Source organism: Myodes glareolus, chromosome 21, assembly GCF_982192425.1.
Source record: "Myodes glareolus chromosome 21, mMyoGla1.1, whole genome shotgun sequence".
NCBI classification, from domain to species: Eukaryota; Metazoa; Chordata; class Mammalia; order Rodentia; family Cricetidae; genus Myodes; species Myodes glareolus.
Window position 1 is genome coordinate 20,609,203 of NC_142046.1, and position 14,453 is coordinate 20,623,655.

At 53.1% G+C, this 14,453-nt stretch overlaps 1 protein-coding gene across 3 annotated transcripts; it reads right to left on the bottom strand.

Moving 5' to 3' along the window:
• Nucleotides 1-6,291: 6,291 nt before the first annotated feature.
• Sapcd2 (suppressor APC domain containing 2) lies at nucleotides 6,292-11,451 on the bottom strand. Of its 3 annotated transcripts, none has more exons than XM_048426133.3 (6): nucleotides 10,624-11,451; nucleotides 8,042-8,200; nucleotides 7,335-7,481; nucleotides 7,084-7,191; nucleotides 6,884-6,994; nucleotides 6,292-6,806 (listed from the first exon to the last, which is right to left on the bottom strand). In XM_048426133.3, exons 1-6 carry the CDS (start codon nucleotides 11,189-11,191, stop codon nucleotides 6,793-6,795), a joined length of 1,107 nt encoding a protein of 368 aa, XP_048282090.3. In that variant the 5' UTR covers nucleotides 11,192-11,451; the 3' UTR covers nucleotides 6,292-6,792. The 3 variants fall into 3 exon arrangements, with proteins under 3 accessions (XP_048282090.3, XP_048282091.3, XP_048282088.1); XM_048426134.3 differs by having other exon boundaries at nucleotides 8,105-8,200; nucleotides 10,624-11,450; XM_048426131.3 differs by having other exon boundaries at nucleotides 8,088-8,200; nucleotides 10,624-11,442.
• Nucleotides 11,452-14,453: the final 3,002 nt, after the last annotated feature.

Consider the following 14,453-nt stretch of genomic DNA (forward strand, 5'->3'; position numbering starts at 1 on the left):
ATGGCTGAGTGTGCATGCCTGCCTCCCAGTTTCCCTGCCAAATGACACCCAGCACTGTGGAGGCCTGGAACTCACCATTTTATGTAGGTTGATCTCATGAACTAGCAGTGATCCTTCTGCATTTGCCTCCTAGCTGTGGGCATCACAGTGAGTACCCCTGTGCCTCCCAGCTGTGGGCATCACAGTGAGTGCCCCTGTGCCTCCCAGCTGTGGGCATCACAGTGAGTGCCCCTGTGCCTCCCAGCTATGGGCAAGGCAGTGTGCAGCTGTGCCTCCCAGCTGTGGGTACCACAGTGTGAGCCTGTGCCTCCCAGCTGTGGGTACCACAGTGTGAGCCTGTGCCTCCCAGCTGTGGGCACCACAGTATGTGCCTGTCACTGTGCCTCTCAGCTGTGGGCATCTCAGTGTGCGTCCTGTGCCTCCCAGCTGTGAGCATTGCAGTGTGCACCCCTGTGCCTCCCAGCTGTGGGCATCGCAGTGTGTGCCCTTGTGCCTCCCAGCTGTGGACAAGGCAGTGTGCGCCCCTGTGCCTCCCAGCTGTGGGCATCGCAGTGTGCATCCCTGTGCCTCCCAGCCGTGGGCATCTCAGTGTGCATCCCTGTGCCTCCCAGCTGTGGGCAAGGCAGTATGAGCCCGTGCCTCCCAGCTGTGGGCATGGCAGTGTGCGTGCAGCTGTGCCTCCCGGCTGTGGGTACTGCAATGTGCGCATGTCACTGTGCCCACTGTGAATGTATTTTTTTTTTTTTAGGTTTAATTGTTCTCCTCTTCTCCCATCTGCATCCCCCTTTGGAAGGCATACACCATGTAATTATCTGAATCGAACTTGGTTTACTTGTTATTTTAACAGGCTTACTTGAGACGATGTAACGTTAACTGGCGCACTGCCCTGCTTGTGCACTACATAAACACCCTGTGTCACTAGTCACGCCTTGCCACTCCTTGCTGGCCACCGTTGACGTTACCGCTCTTTTGTCTTGCATTTCTCCCACAAAACAACGCCCTGTTGTTAGGCAGTGTTCCGTTAGGTTTTCCTATTTCAACTACTTTTGTGTTCAAGTTTTCATTTTATTTTACGCCTGTACATGTTCGTGTGTGTGTTGGCACACCTATGGAGGTCTAGGTGTCTCTTACTGACCTAGAAATTACTAATTAGGATAGACCAGGGAAACCCAAGGATGCCTGTCTCTATCTTCCCAGTATTGAGATTTACAAGCATGCACCACCATGTGGGTGCTGGGGATTGAACTCAGGTCCTGGTAATGTGCAGCAAGCACTTTACTGAGTCCCCTCTCCGGCCCCTGCATGCAGGTTTTCAAACGCGTCCCTGGAAAGGGTGGAGCCCAATCCCCCTCTCTCCTTGAGGACTGGGCTTTGGGACTCCATCCTCATTCCTAGTCTGCCATGGTGCCCAGCAGTTACTTGATTTTAATATCATGCAATCCCAGGTCAAACCACCTGGCCCTCAACCCACAGAGAAGCTTCTTGGCTGGGTGTGGTGGCACATGCCTTTAGTTCCAGCACGTGGGAAAAGGGTGGATCTCCTTGAGTTTGAGGTCTACCAAATGGGTTCCAGGACAATCAGTGCTGTCCACAGAGAAACTGTCTTGGGGGGAAAAAAAGATGCTTTTTTTTTTCTTTCTTGAAACCATTGTCTGGTATTCACTTGCCATACAACACTGTCTTTTATCAATGAACTTTTCCTGAATCTTACCTTCCTCCTGATACACCTGTGGCTGCCGTTAGTGATAGGTTTTTTTATGGCAAACTTTCAGTTTTGTTTGAAAACGTTTTGGTCTGTCTGTGTTCTGGAGAGATAGCATCTCTGGGAATGGACTTTGAGGTGGTTTTGGCCTTTAATTTTTGTTGTTGTTTTTGGTTTTTCTCTGTGACTTTGGAGCCTGTCCTGGAACTCGCTCTTGTAGACCAGGCTGGCCTCGAATTCACAGAGATCCGCCTGCCTCTGCCTCCTGAGTGCTGGGATTAAAGGTGTGCGCCATCACCACCCAGCTGGCTTTTAATTTTTTTAAATTAATTTTAGACTGCCATATAAAATTTTGTTTTTGAGACAGGGTTTCACTATATAGCCCTAACCTCAAACTCAGAGATCTGCTTGCCTCTGCTCTCCCAAGTGTAGGTATTAAAGTAGTATGCTACTATATCTATATTCTATGTGTATTAATGTAGCTGTGTGCATGTCCGAGTTGATATGTGGGTGCTGGAACCGAACTCTGGTCGTCTGGAAAAGCAGCCAGCCCTCTCAGCAATGGAGTCCTCTCTCCAGCCCGAATACTGGATTTCTTTTTTTTACATTATTTAATTTATTTATTATATATACAGTGTTCTGGATGCATGTATCTCTGCAGGCCAGAAGAGGGCACCAAGTCTCATTACAGATGGTTGTGAGCCACCACGTGGTTGCTGGGAATTGAACTCTGGACCTTTGGAAGAACAAGCAAAGCTCTTAACCACTGAACCATCTCTTCAGTCCGAATACTAGATTTCTTTCTTTCTTTTTTTTTAAATATTTATTTATTTATTATGTATACAATATTCTGTCTGTGTGTATGCCTGCAGGCCAGAAGAGGGCACCAGACCTCATTACAGATGGTTGTGAGCCACCACGTGGTTGCTGGGAACTGAACTCAGGACCTTTGGAAGAGCAGGCAATGCTCTTAACCTCTGAGCCATCTCTCCAGACCGAATACTGGATTTCTTAATGGCATTTCCATATACATGCGTCATTACACTCTGTTCTCACCATGCCCCTCCTCCATCACACTCCTAGTGACTCCTGTCCCCCCTGACTGTTCCCCTTTCTTCCCTCGGAGTCTCCCCTACTTTCCTACCACTGGGGGCTTTCAGTAGGTGACTTATTTTCTGTCATTGCATTCTTTTTGTGGTCTTGTAAAAACAAGGGTGAGCTTCCCCTCCAAACTCACTGGGATTTGCCCGTGTTCTTGTCGGAACTGACAACTGGTGGGCAAATCCAATCTCTGACACCGGAGGACGATGTCATCTACGAGATGTTGCCATCCACAAGTTTCATGCCCTAGAACCACACAACCCCTCACAAAGCAAATAAAAAACAAACAAAAACTCTCATTGGAGGAGATTGGCCACATTCAGGGAAGTATGGCCTCAGCTTCACATGGCTCACAGGGCTGCAGGCTGGACACACTGAGCAGTCTTAGAAAACTACACCAGTTCTGTGTATGCCCCTATCTTATTCTGTCTCAGGAAGTCCAGCCTCACCCACCAGCCGAGGCCCTGCACCTCCTTCATTCTCTCTAGATGTCCAGGGCTGTTCTCTGGATTAATTTTCTAACCTCTGTCTCAAAATTCACTATTTTTTTTTTCTGGCTGGGCTGGAAGTGTTCATCTGATGTTTAGTTCATTTGTGGACACTTTTGCTTTATTATTATTTGTTTTTTCGAGACAAAGTTTCTCCGTGTAGCCCTGGCTGTCCTGGAACACACTCTGTAGACCAGGCTGGCCTTGAACTTAAGAGATCCACCTGCCTCTGCCTCCCAAAGGCTGGGATTGGTCAATTATGCACCACCACCACCCGGCAAGACTTTCATTTTAAATGGAAATTTTCATTTCTAGAAGTTAATTACTATTGTTTAATATTCTCTTATTCTCTTGAAAGGTAGCACCTTTTGTAAAATAGAGTATAGGCTGTTACTCCTTGTCCACATGTTCAAGAATCAAGTCATTACTGTCTGCTCTGACTGCTCTAGTACCCAGGTCCCCTCATGTCTTGTTTTTTTTTTTTTTTAAATATTTACGTTATGTATACAATATTCTGTGTGTATGTCTGCAGGTCAGAAGAGGGCACCAGATCTCATTACAGATGGTTGTGAGCCACCATGTGGTTACTGGGAATTGAACTCAGGACCTTTGGAAGAGCAGGCAGTGCTCTTAACCATTGAGCCATCCCTCCAGCCCTCACGTCTTGTTTTTTGTTAGCTTCTGTGACCTGTGATTCTTTCAAGCCTAGAGGAGCTCATCTCCTTGGAACTTGACACAAAACACTTTTAGCCTGTTGTGTCCTCAACTAGGGGACAAAGTCTCCTCTGAGAACAGTGAAAGATACGTCTCTAGACAGTTGGTGTTGTCACAGCTGGGAGTCTCCGTGCGCTACCAGCAACAGAGGGTAGACCGCAGGGATGCGGCTAAGCTCGGGGAAGACAGGTCAACCTGCAGGAGATACTTTCCTCTCCTACAGCACCAGGGCTGGGGTTCCGGGCAGCATCTGAGCCGGCCTCTGCCTATCAGGACCACTTAGTTTTTCCCTTGATAGTGGTGGTCATGCCTTTAATCCCTGCACTCAGTAGGCAGATCGGGAGTTTGAGACCAGTCAGCCTGGCCTACAAAATGAGTTCCAGGACAGCCAGGGCTACACAGAGAAACTCTGTCTCAGGAAAAGAGAAAAAAAAAAAAAAGCCAGTCCTCTCTTGAGGTTTTTAGGACCACACAGGCAGTCTGGCTCCAAGCCGCAAACTTCTAAGAAACTATAGAGTATTCTAAAAACTACAAATACGTTTTTCACTCTGCTGGGAACACCAAGGCTATGAGGCCATGTTGGCTGGATTCCATCTCCCTCCCGATATGTGAAAGGTCTTCAGAACATCACCCCAAAGAGGAGCTGTGCTGTCCCGTCTCTTACCTCCAGTCCTGTGACGACGTGAGGAGGGGCACACCACAAGGTGTGACAAGCACATCAGGTGGAAAGCTGCCCATCTTTTGTGTGTGTGTAGATGGGGCTTGAGACAGGGTCCCTCTGTGTAGCCATGGCTGTTCTGGAACTCACGCTATAGACCAGGCTGGCCTTGAACTCGGAAATCTGCCTGCTGTCTCCTGAGTGCTGGGATTAAAGGCATGGGCCACTATGTCCAGCTGTGTCTTTCTGCGGTGCCATGTGACCTGAGCAAGCAGACTCTAGTAGATGGGGTAACTCGCTTGGGCAAAGCCAAGAGGAAAATAAAACTGTGACTGAGATGGCCTGGCTGTCGGAGGAGTTTGGCAAGACCTCAGAGACGCTGCTGAGACCCGTGTTCCATGGGATGGGCAGTCAGGCCCTAGTGCTGGATGCCACAGTCTGTGTCTGGAGAACCTCTTAAGACTAGCCAAGTATCCTTAGGACCTGAGAATTAGGAGGGCCAAGCCACGGAAGAGAAGGGTACAGGGGCAAACCCAAGGAACAAGGAGGCCATCTTGGGGGAAGGAATGAGGGCAGACCCAATCTGTTGCCATGGAGACCTGTCCCTGGCCAGCACTGGTCTGAGATAAGTTCATTTGGGTGTTCTGAGTTCATGGAACACAACTGCCTTTTAGATCTAGCCCTCCCTCCAGCCAAGAAACCACTAATTCCTGAAGTAGACGGCTTGGGTGTTAGACTAATTTGCACCTGATTTGACACGCTTTGTAGGCTGAGCACAGTGGGGGAAATTAGACTCCAGGGTTATTTCACTACCAAATGCTCACAGTCCATACCGGGGGCTGCAGACCACAGAATTCACCCATGATGTCCCAGCGCCTTAGGTTGCAAGCACCAGGCCCCACCAGACCAACAGAGATGCCCCTCATTCAATCTGTACCCATCTGAGCTGCCAATGGGAGGTATCCAAGGATGTTCAGTTTCTCCCGGGGCTCCCTGGTTCACTTTTCTGTGGCTGAGTCAATGACCACGCTGTCAGACCAAGGAGGACATTAAAGACGAAGGTGTGAGCAGATCCCAGGCCTAGGGAATCCTGCACCCTGTGGAATGGGTATATTCTGTTACAGCGCACTCATAACTTAGCTGAGAAGTCCAAACTCCCCCGTTTGGGGGCATGGGGCCTCCCCAGGAGAGGGCCACACCTGAGCTACCTTGCTGCCATCTTCCCCTGTACAGTTAAGGTAAGGCAGGACGCTAAGGTAAGTAAACCAAGCTGTTGGAGCACTTCTAGGAACCGGACTGGCCTGGTCCAGCTGCAGCCAGGTTCTTTTAGAGGTTTCTTGGGCCCCATCCTTCCATCCCATGTCTCTCTTCTGCTCCTGAGTCACAATCAGATTGTCTTAGGGCCCTTGGTGGAGAGAAAGAACCCCGGAGCTAGGTCTTCCAGGCTTCCTAGCCTACCCTCAGTACAAAAAAATCTATTTACTCAGAAACACCACAGTGAGCAACAGGGCAGAGGGACCCAGCGCAGCCAGCGGCCTCTGCTGGGCATTATGAGAAATACAGCCCAATGTGACCAGTACTTTTTTTTTTTTTTTTTTTTTTTTTGGTTTTTCGAGACAGGGTCTCTCTGAAGTTTTAGAAGTGACCAGTACTTTTTACTAAACACCAACGATCCCAGCCTTACAAGAGGGGACAGGATGACTGTAAACATGCCCCCTTCTTTGTCCAGGGCTGCCGAAAACCAGATAAATATGAGGCACGGTCCTCTGCCATCCACTGACAATGGAGTAGCAGCTTCAGGCCTGATAGCACTACTACGACCAGCACCCACTGTATGGTGTCAGGCCAGCCTGGGGCAAGCCTCAGGACAGCCCAGACGACGAGCGTGGAGGCAGGTGCCCTCTCCAGGGCCCGGAGGGCTAAGCTCTGAGACCTTCAGTCAGAAGGCAGGCTCACAGCAGCGCCGTGGAGCTGAGGCTGAGTCCGCGTGCACATCCTAGCGAGGTACAACCAGCTAGATGAACGTGGAGTCCAGAGGCCCAGCATCCTGCTGGCTGAGAGCCCGGGCCTCAAACAGCTGCTTGATGAGCGCAGACTTCTCCTGCTCCAGCTGAGTGATGCGCTCGCTCTTATCCGTCACCTCCTGGGCGGGAGCGCAGGCAGGGGGGCGGTCAGGGTTTGCAGGGCCACCAGCCCCAGCCCCATCTTCCCACACCTCACCTGAGTGAGAAGCCGGTTCTGCTCTTTCAGCATGAGGATGGTCTGCTGCTGCCAGACTGGCGCTGAGGGAGAGGAAGGGCCCAGGGGCCCCAAAGAAGACGAGGGCAGAGCCTGTGGGAGCGCACAATCAGGCAGGCCTCTTCTGGGCACAGCACCCAGAACAAGGACAAGGGGTGCCCGGGAGCCTCCAGAACACTCACTCTGCCGGAACAGGCTGCAGTCAAGAGCTCCCCCAGGCACCGGGCCACCTCCTGTACTTTGGGCAGCAACCTCCCCAGAGGGAGGGGACTCCCTGCAGTCCCAAAGTCCTGGAAGAGAAGCAGGGAACACCAGGCCGTGAGGAGACTCCTGTATCTGGCACTCCTGTTCCTCCAAAGCTTCAGTTCGGAGTCCAGAGGGAGCCCACCCGGGGCAACTCGGGTCCAGCTGGCAGGGGTGCCCCCACACTCACGGCGCCGGCTCTGCTCTGGCTCAGGCGGCGCTGACGCTCCTGCACACGCTGCAGCTGCTGCTGGTACCACTCTCGGCCGCGAGCCATCATCTCCAAGCCCTGCAGCAGCACCTCCTGCTCCTGTTCTAGCTCCTTCATCTGCTTCAGCTATAACACACACGTGCACACAGGAATGGACGCGTGCCGGCAAGCAGACTGGCATTAGGCATACGTGCACACACCGGTTGTGCTCAGGGAGCCGCGGGTGTGGAAGTTGAGACCTGTGCACTGTGCACCGGCAGACCAGCACACAGGCACCAGCATCGGGTCAGCACACAGGCGGTTTGCAAATGCACACGCGGAAGCACCAGTGTATGCTGGGTTCAAACTTACGCCTTGGAGAACATAGCTCAGTTCCTCCTCTTTGGATGATGAAGGTGATAATGGGGACTGGCCTCTCTCGCACCCCTCTACTGACACTTGCCCAAGGGCAACTCAGCACCCTGTTCCTTGTGCCCTAAGCTGGCCTGCAGAGGTGAGAGCCTCAGGAAGTAGGCAGGGCAGGGGCCCAAACTCTGTCACCAGGGATCACTAAGAACCACTTTTCCACACTCTGTCTGACTTTGCCTGTCTTCCCTCCAGCAGATTCAAGCCCAGGAGAGAGAGATTCAGAGCTAACCAGTTCTCCTACAGGGGTTCCCCAGGTAACCAGACTCGTGGTTTCCAACCTTCTGGACAACACAGAGAGTCCCTCAGAGTCATGGCCCTTCTCACCAGGCCACAGTCCACACCGTTGGTGATGGTATGCCTTCGACGTTCGCCTCGAGCCCGTGGAGCCTGCCGAGCTTCACCTGTGCCTACGTCCAGGGTCTTGCAGGATGCTGCGCCTGTAGCAGACAGTTGGGGTCATTGCTTAGCTCTGGGCCTGCTTAATGGGCTCAACATCTCATTCCAGTTCCTCAGCCCGTCCAGGACCCTCTAGCTGACATAAACCCCAGGGGCCAGGGCTGTCCTGGGAACCTTTGTCATCCTGAACCGTGAACTTGCTTTATCTGTTGACTTTGTACCTGGCTGGGATTCGGTCTCCTCTTGCCTGCCCTGCTTCCCTCACCTGCCTCAAGGAGGGCTGTGAACTCCCTGAGGGGTCAGGGAAGGGCATGAATACAGCTCTTTCCTGCACTTCTCCCCCAGTGCCTGAAAAAAAACCATAGTGGATACCTCTCAAGGGTATCAAGGGGTGACGTGTAAAAGATGAGATGGTAAGGCTGGGGCGTGGTAGTGTACTGTGCCTTTAATCCCAGCACGCAAGAAGCAGAAGCAGGCAGAGCTCTGTGAGTTCAAGGCTTGCCTGGTTTACATAGTGAGTTCCAGTTTCAAATATAAGCATGTCGAGAGATCTTGTCTCAGAAAAAGAAAACAAAGAAACAAGGCATGGACCGGCAGAACCCTCTGACTTGTCCCTCACCTTTCTCAAATGCGTGGGGTTTTGTGGCACAGCACGGGGTAGCGAGGGAGCCAGTCCTCCACCGGTGATGGAGACGTAATTCTCGCCCAGAAATAACCACAGTATAAAGCAAGTTGTGCATATATGTGCCATAGACCCCTGTGAGCATCATCTGGAGTGCCTCCCCATCTACCAAAAGTAGGGCACAGGTAGAGAGGAGGGTGTCTGCCCCCAGCCCTCTAACCCTATCCCTGGCATCAGGATCGCCCCTGCGGCTGTCATAGGAGTGACAGAGACAATAATTATGCTCGGCTGTGCATAACAGAGACTCTAGTTCCAAAGCAGGCCCCAAAGTTCATGTCCCAGCCTGCAGTTTCAGGGTGAGGCCATGGGAGGTACACAAGGATACTGCCTCATGAAGGTGGGGCCAGAGCAGGTACCGGCAATGAGTTCTAGGAAGGAACCCTGTGACACTTGGATCTGACTTACACAGGAAGGAGGCATAAACCTCCTTCCCACAGGGTTGGGAATTTGAGGCCATAAATGTGTTGGGAGGACTCTCCCATGCGGGTGGGGGCTAACGCGGTTCTGTGGCTCCTTCAAAGCGAGCTTTGTGTCAACCACACCGTAATCTTTACTGGGTCTGGGTTGACCTATAAAGGAGTTAGAGCCAGAGCCCGGCCTTAGGCTTACAGAGCAGTGGGCTAAATATTACTACACTGTGGGCCCTGAGTACATGACCTTCAGAAGTAACTGAGCCAGGGCCACTGAAGGTTGAACAGATCAGTACCACAGGCAAACTGTGAGCCTGTTCATTACACAGTCCCTTCCCAGGGCTGACTTCAAACTCACAGCCACACCAGCCATGTCCAGAAGTCTCCCCTACCATAGAACAGGGAGTCAGGGCTTGAACATGTGGAGCAGTCTCTCTCTCTCTCTCACACACACACACACAATGTATGTGTTTATATCAATTCACAAGGGAGGCAGTAAAACATGGCTGAGGCAGGAGAGGTCCAGTGAGGCTGGCAGAGCAGTGGCCAGTGGCAACATGGACTGGCAGCTGCCACCAGTGGGCAGCCCTGCACCTGGTAGTGCTGTGCACAGGATGAATGGGCTGCAGGGCTGCAGAGGGGCCCTGGGCTCCTCTGAGAACCTGCCTCCACGCTTAGCTATAATGCAGGTCCTGTTCTCGAGGCAGACAGGGGGCTATTCAACAGTCTCCTGTCCCTGCCAACTAGACCGGAAGGAGGGAGAGGAGCCTGCTGGATTCCCCAGAGACTGTGGTCTGTGTCTGGCCAGGGTGTCTGCAGCAGGTGCTGTAGGGCACATACACCCCTCAGCATCCACACACCCAGTCTTCTTCAGCACTTGTGCTCCCGCACCTCCTCTGACTGGGTGGAGAAGCAGGCTGGGTTGTCTCTGCAGGGTGTCACACTGGAAGGACCTCCAGGACAGATTAGAGGATGCTTTTATGAAGAAACTTGTGCCTAAACAGCCACACAGAAACGAGGATGCGAGCCCAGATGTCCCCAGGTATAGGGCAGGTACAGCAGGGAGCATGTCTCCTCTCACCGCCGCAGATGCTCCAGGACCCAACTCTGGCTTAGACAGAGTGGGCTTCTCCTAGGTGTTCAGAATTATCGACCTGCCCTTGGCCCTGGTATCAGGCCTCTGACCGCAGCTCACACAGGCACAGGCCGAAGCTCCCTTCCATCCAGGTGGTCCCAACCTTGTTTTAGGCTCTGGGGCCTGCCCACAGTGGTTCCCATCTCCAACCCTCTTGAGGAGACCCTGCCGGTCTCTCCAGTTTCCAGCACAGGTCCCAGGGATTAAGAGGTGGGACTGGGGGCCGCCCAAACTCACCAGCGTCTGCGCTCGGGCTCCGTTCCAGGGTCTTACTCAGGAGTCGCTCGGGCTCCTTGGGACAGGGTGCCGCCTCCGCGGGGACACACAGTAGCTCAGGGTTCCGGGAGGTGCCACTGGGGTCAGCAGGCGCGGGGCGCGCACTCGGGGGCAGAGGCTTCCTCTCCAGGACAGTCCGCGGCTCGTCGGCCGGTACGAACATCAGGCGCTGCTGCAACGAAGGCTGGTCCCCAGACCGGGGAGCGACGCGTGCCTGATCCCTCGGGGCACTGTTGGCGTTCAGCAGCGAGGTGCGCAAGCCCGCCACGAAGCGCTCGAAAGTCAGGTAGCCATTGGCCGGGGCCACCTGGCGCAGGCCCTCGAGGACGCCGCAGGGCAGCTCGCGCGCGTCTGCTCCCTGCCAGCGGGACTCGATCTCGCGCAGGTGCACGTAGCCGCGCTGCCGGTCGTCCAGGATGTCGAAGAGGGTGCGCAGGCTCTGGAGGAAAGCTCGCGGCAGCCCCTCCGTGCCGAGCGCGGGCGCGGCGTGCGGTAGGCGGCCACGCTCGGCCATCGCTGCCACGGCCATGGGCACCCAGCTTCCATCCGCGTCGGTCCCCCACAAGCCCAGAAGGCGGGCCCTGCACGGCACGCGCGCCCCGCCACAATAGCTGCTGGTTTTTGAATGGAGCTCTCCTCGCCGCCGCGTCAGCTCGCATTAATATTCACGGCGGCCATTGGTCGAAACTGGCCCATCTGCTCCGGGATTGGCTCGGAAGCCACCAGTCCAGTTTGATTTTTCCTACGGTAGGGGCGGGCGCCGCCAGTGCGTGGGACCCGGGAGATGTGACCAGGCCCCAGTCGAACCGGCTAGGGTTCCCACCTCCGCTCTCCACGTTCCCCCTGCCTCCACGCCCACTACCCACCCCTCTGGCCTCGGTGGAGGCTTTACTCCAATCCATTTGTGCCCCGCCCTGCCAGCCACTTTTCTGAGGGCGGAGCGTGGCGCCCTGCACAGATCCTGTACCCAGGTAGCCTCACCCGTAAGGATGGGAAGGTCCAGCCCCTCCTGCTCCCTTTGGTCCTTTTCACTGAGAGTCCCCTGGCTCCAGGCGCCCATTGACTCTGGGGCTCCCTTCTCTTGCATCAGGAATGCCCCAAGAGGATTATAGGCTCCAGACAGTTGGGCGCTCTCCTTCACTGAGGCCTCTGTCCCTACAACTGCCAGTTCTACCTTTGGTCCTTTGGGACCGTCTGCCTTGTCCTGCCAACTGTAGGACAAAGCCAAATTGTCTTGTGTCCCCAGATGCCCATCCGGTGATCAGCTCCCTTGGCGTTCTGGATCTGGTCCCCTACTCGGGCTTGCTTGCTGGCTTGCTTTTTTTCTATTGTTCCTTCCTTCCTCCTCCCTCCCTCCTTCCCTCTCCCTCTCCCTCTCTCTCCTTCTCTCTCTCTCTCTCTCTCTCTCTCTCTCTCTCTCTCTCTCTCTCCTCTCTTCCTTCTCCCTCTCCCTCCTTCCGTCCTTCCCTCTCTCTCTCCCCCTCTCTCTCCTCCCTTCTTCCTTTCCTCTTCCCTTAGGGTCCCTTACCCCCTTACCAACTCCTTTGCCTGTCCTCTATCCTCCACCCGATCACCTTCCCAAACTTCCGAATATCACAGAAACAGAAACTGAGAACAGTTGCCACTGAGACAGTCCATACGTTAACTGCTGCTTCTACTTTCTAACCACACTGGCACACTCTTCAGCAATGTTGTTGAAAGCCTCCAGACAGGCCCTTCACTCGGGACCTCGCTCCAGCCCTTCTGGACAGGCTTCTAATAGGTGTATGTCTCAGGTGTGGAAGCAGCTTCCCTGACCAGCTCCCCTGGCTCCACATTTCTAGAGGTTACTCACTCAAAATTACTTTTCTTTGTTTGTCCTAAGACAGGGTCTTACTATGCAACCTTGGCTGTCCTGAAACTTGCTGGTAGACCAAGCTGACCTGGAACTCAGATCTCCTGAGTGCTGGGATTAAATGTGCACACTACCACACCCATCACACTCAAAATTGTGCTTCATTCATGGTAAGGTGTTTTGGCAGAGGCCTCTGGAGCGTAGCTACTCCTATAGGGGCAGACCTAGTCAAAGACCCCTCTGGGGTTTCACATTTTCCTCCCCTCATAGCTTGCCTAGTCCTTAGGGTGTTCATCATGTACCCTTACTTTCGGGCTCTGGGCTGCATGTAGAGGACCATCGTCATCGATTGATTACTATGAACACTTCAGACCTTTCTCAGGCACCTGCTTCCTCTGCCCCAAAAGTCTACATAGATGTTTTTACCTCTCATGCCTGACTGTGTGACTGTTTCCTCTTGAATTTTGATGTTTGGTAATAGGACAGAGCACCCCAAGGCCTGGCATTGGCACTCAGTGGATAGTGGGCACACAGGAAGCTTTGTTTGGTAAGGGAATAGTGCAAATGTAGCAGAACACCAAGCCAGGATGAGGCCTTGGGCATTCTCAGGACCCTGCATAGGTACCAGCGATGGAGTAACTACCAGCATCAGGTGAAACCAGTGCTGCTCAGTACAGCAAAACCAACAGGTTCAGGCCAGGGCCCCGGGTGAGCCTGAGTCCACTAGCAGAGAAGATAAACGCCTGCCCTCTTGGGGAGGTGGAGCTCATAAGTCCCACCCCTTTCTAGGCAGTTAATAGTTGCTGTGGAAGGGAGGGAGGGTCCTGTTTCTCAGCTGTGAAGTCACTAGTAAAATGCCTTTGCTCCTGTAAAGAGCCTCCAACTGGTGTTTGTGCCGACAATTCTGATTAACTGCAGTGGGTTTTTCTGTTTCTCACACACACACTTTTTTTTTTTTTTGATACAGTTTCTCTGTGTAACAGCCCTGGTTATCCTAGAAGTCCCTTTGTAGACCAGGCTGGCCTTGAACTCACAGAGATCCGCCTGCTTCTGCCTCTCAAGTGCTGGGATTAAAGGCCTACATAACCACTGCCTGGAACACACACACACACACACACACACACACATTCTCCCACTCTCACTCTCTCTCTCTCTCACACACACACACACATACACACACTCTTTCACACACACACACAGACATGAAAGTATGGGGGTCCTTGTTGGGAAGAAGAAAGGATTTGGTAGGAGGAAAAGGGACTAAGAGAAGATAACAGGAATATGACCAATGAACATTACATATGCATGAAGTTGTGAAAGAATAAATTAATTTCAAAAAAAAAGAAAGGACATAAGAGCCTCTCATTGTCAAGAGCCCAGGAGAAGGTAGGTCTGTAGGTTTCCGTATGACTGACTATTGGGGAACGATCAGGAAGAGCGTGGACTCAATGCCCAGCTCTGGGTGCAAGACGAAGGTGTGCTGCCCTGCATCTTTTCTGGCCTGAACTCTGAGGACTTCCTCCTTCCATTCTTCTCCCAGCCTGGCCTCACACTCTTCCCGCCCTATGGCTTTCAGTTTTGCTGCCCACCAGGGAACTTCCAGAATCCAGAACAGGTGTCCCTTTGCCAACCATGACCCTTGGACAGAGGTGTGCAGGATACAGATGGCTGTGAGGTTGGCAAGACTCCGACGTCTCTTGGAGTAGCTCCCACTTGTGAGGAGAGAGGCCGGCTGTGCTGTCTAGCCCCTGCCCTCCCTCGGCTTCTCTGGTGTCCACTTAGGCCTTAGTCATAGGCCCTTGACTAAGTAAATAGGTAAATAAAACAAATAAACCAAAATACAGGAAAAGTCACCTCCCCCTGGCAGGCAATACAGAGAGTTGGGTCCAGCAGGACTTTGCCAACCTCACAGCTTCACCAGGACTCAGTGACAGGTACCTCTGCCTGCCCAGGGAGG

What these genes read in the sequence shown, in the direction of transcription:
- Sapcd2 (XM_048426131.3), bottom strand. Translation starts at nt 11,191, where the DNA reads ATGGCCGTGGCAGCGATGGCCGAGCGTGGCCGCCTACCGCACGCCGCG. An exon ending in GAGCCCGAGCGCAGACGCTG is followed by an intron (nt 8,201 to 10,623) that starts GTGAGTTTGGGC and finishes TGTCTGCTACAG; the next exon opens with GCGCAGCATCCTGCAAGACC. An exon ending in CTGCAGCCTGTTCCGGCAGA is followed by an intron (nt 6,995 to 7,083) that starts GTGAGTGTTCTG and finishes GCGCTCCCACAG; the next exon opens with GCTCTGCCCTCGTCTTCTTT.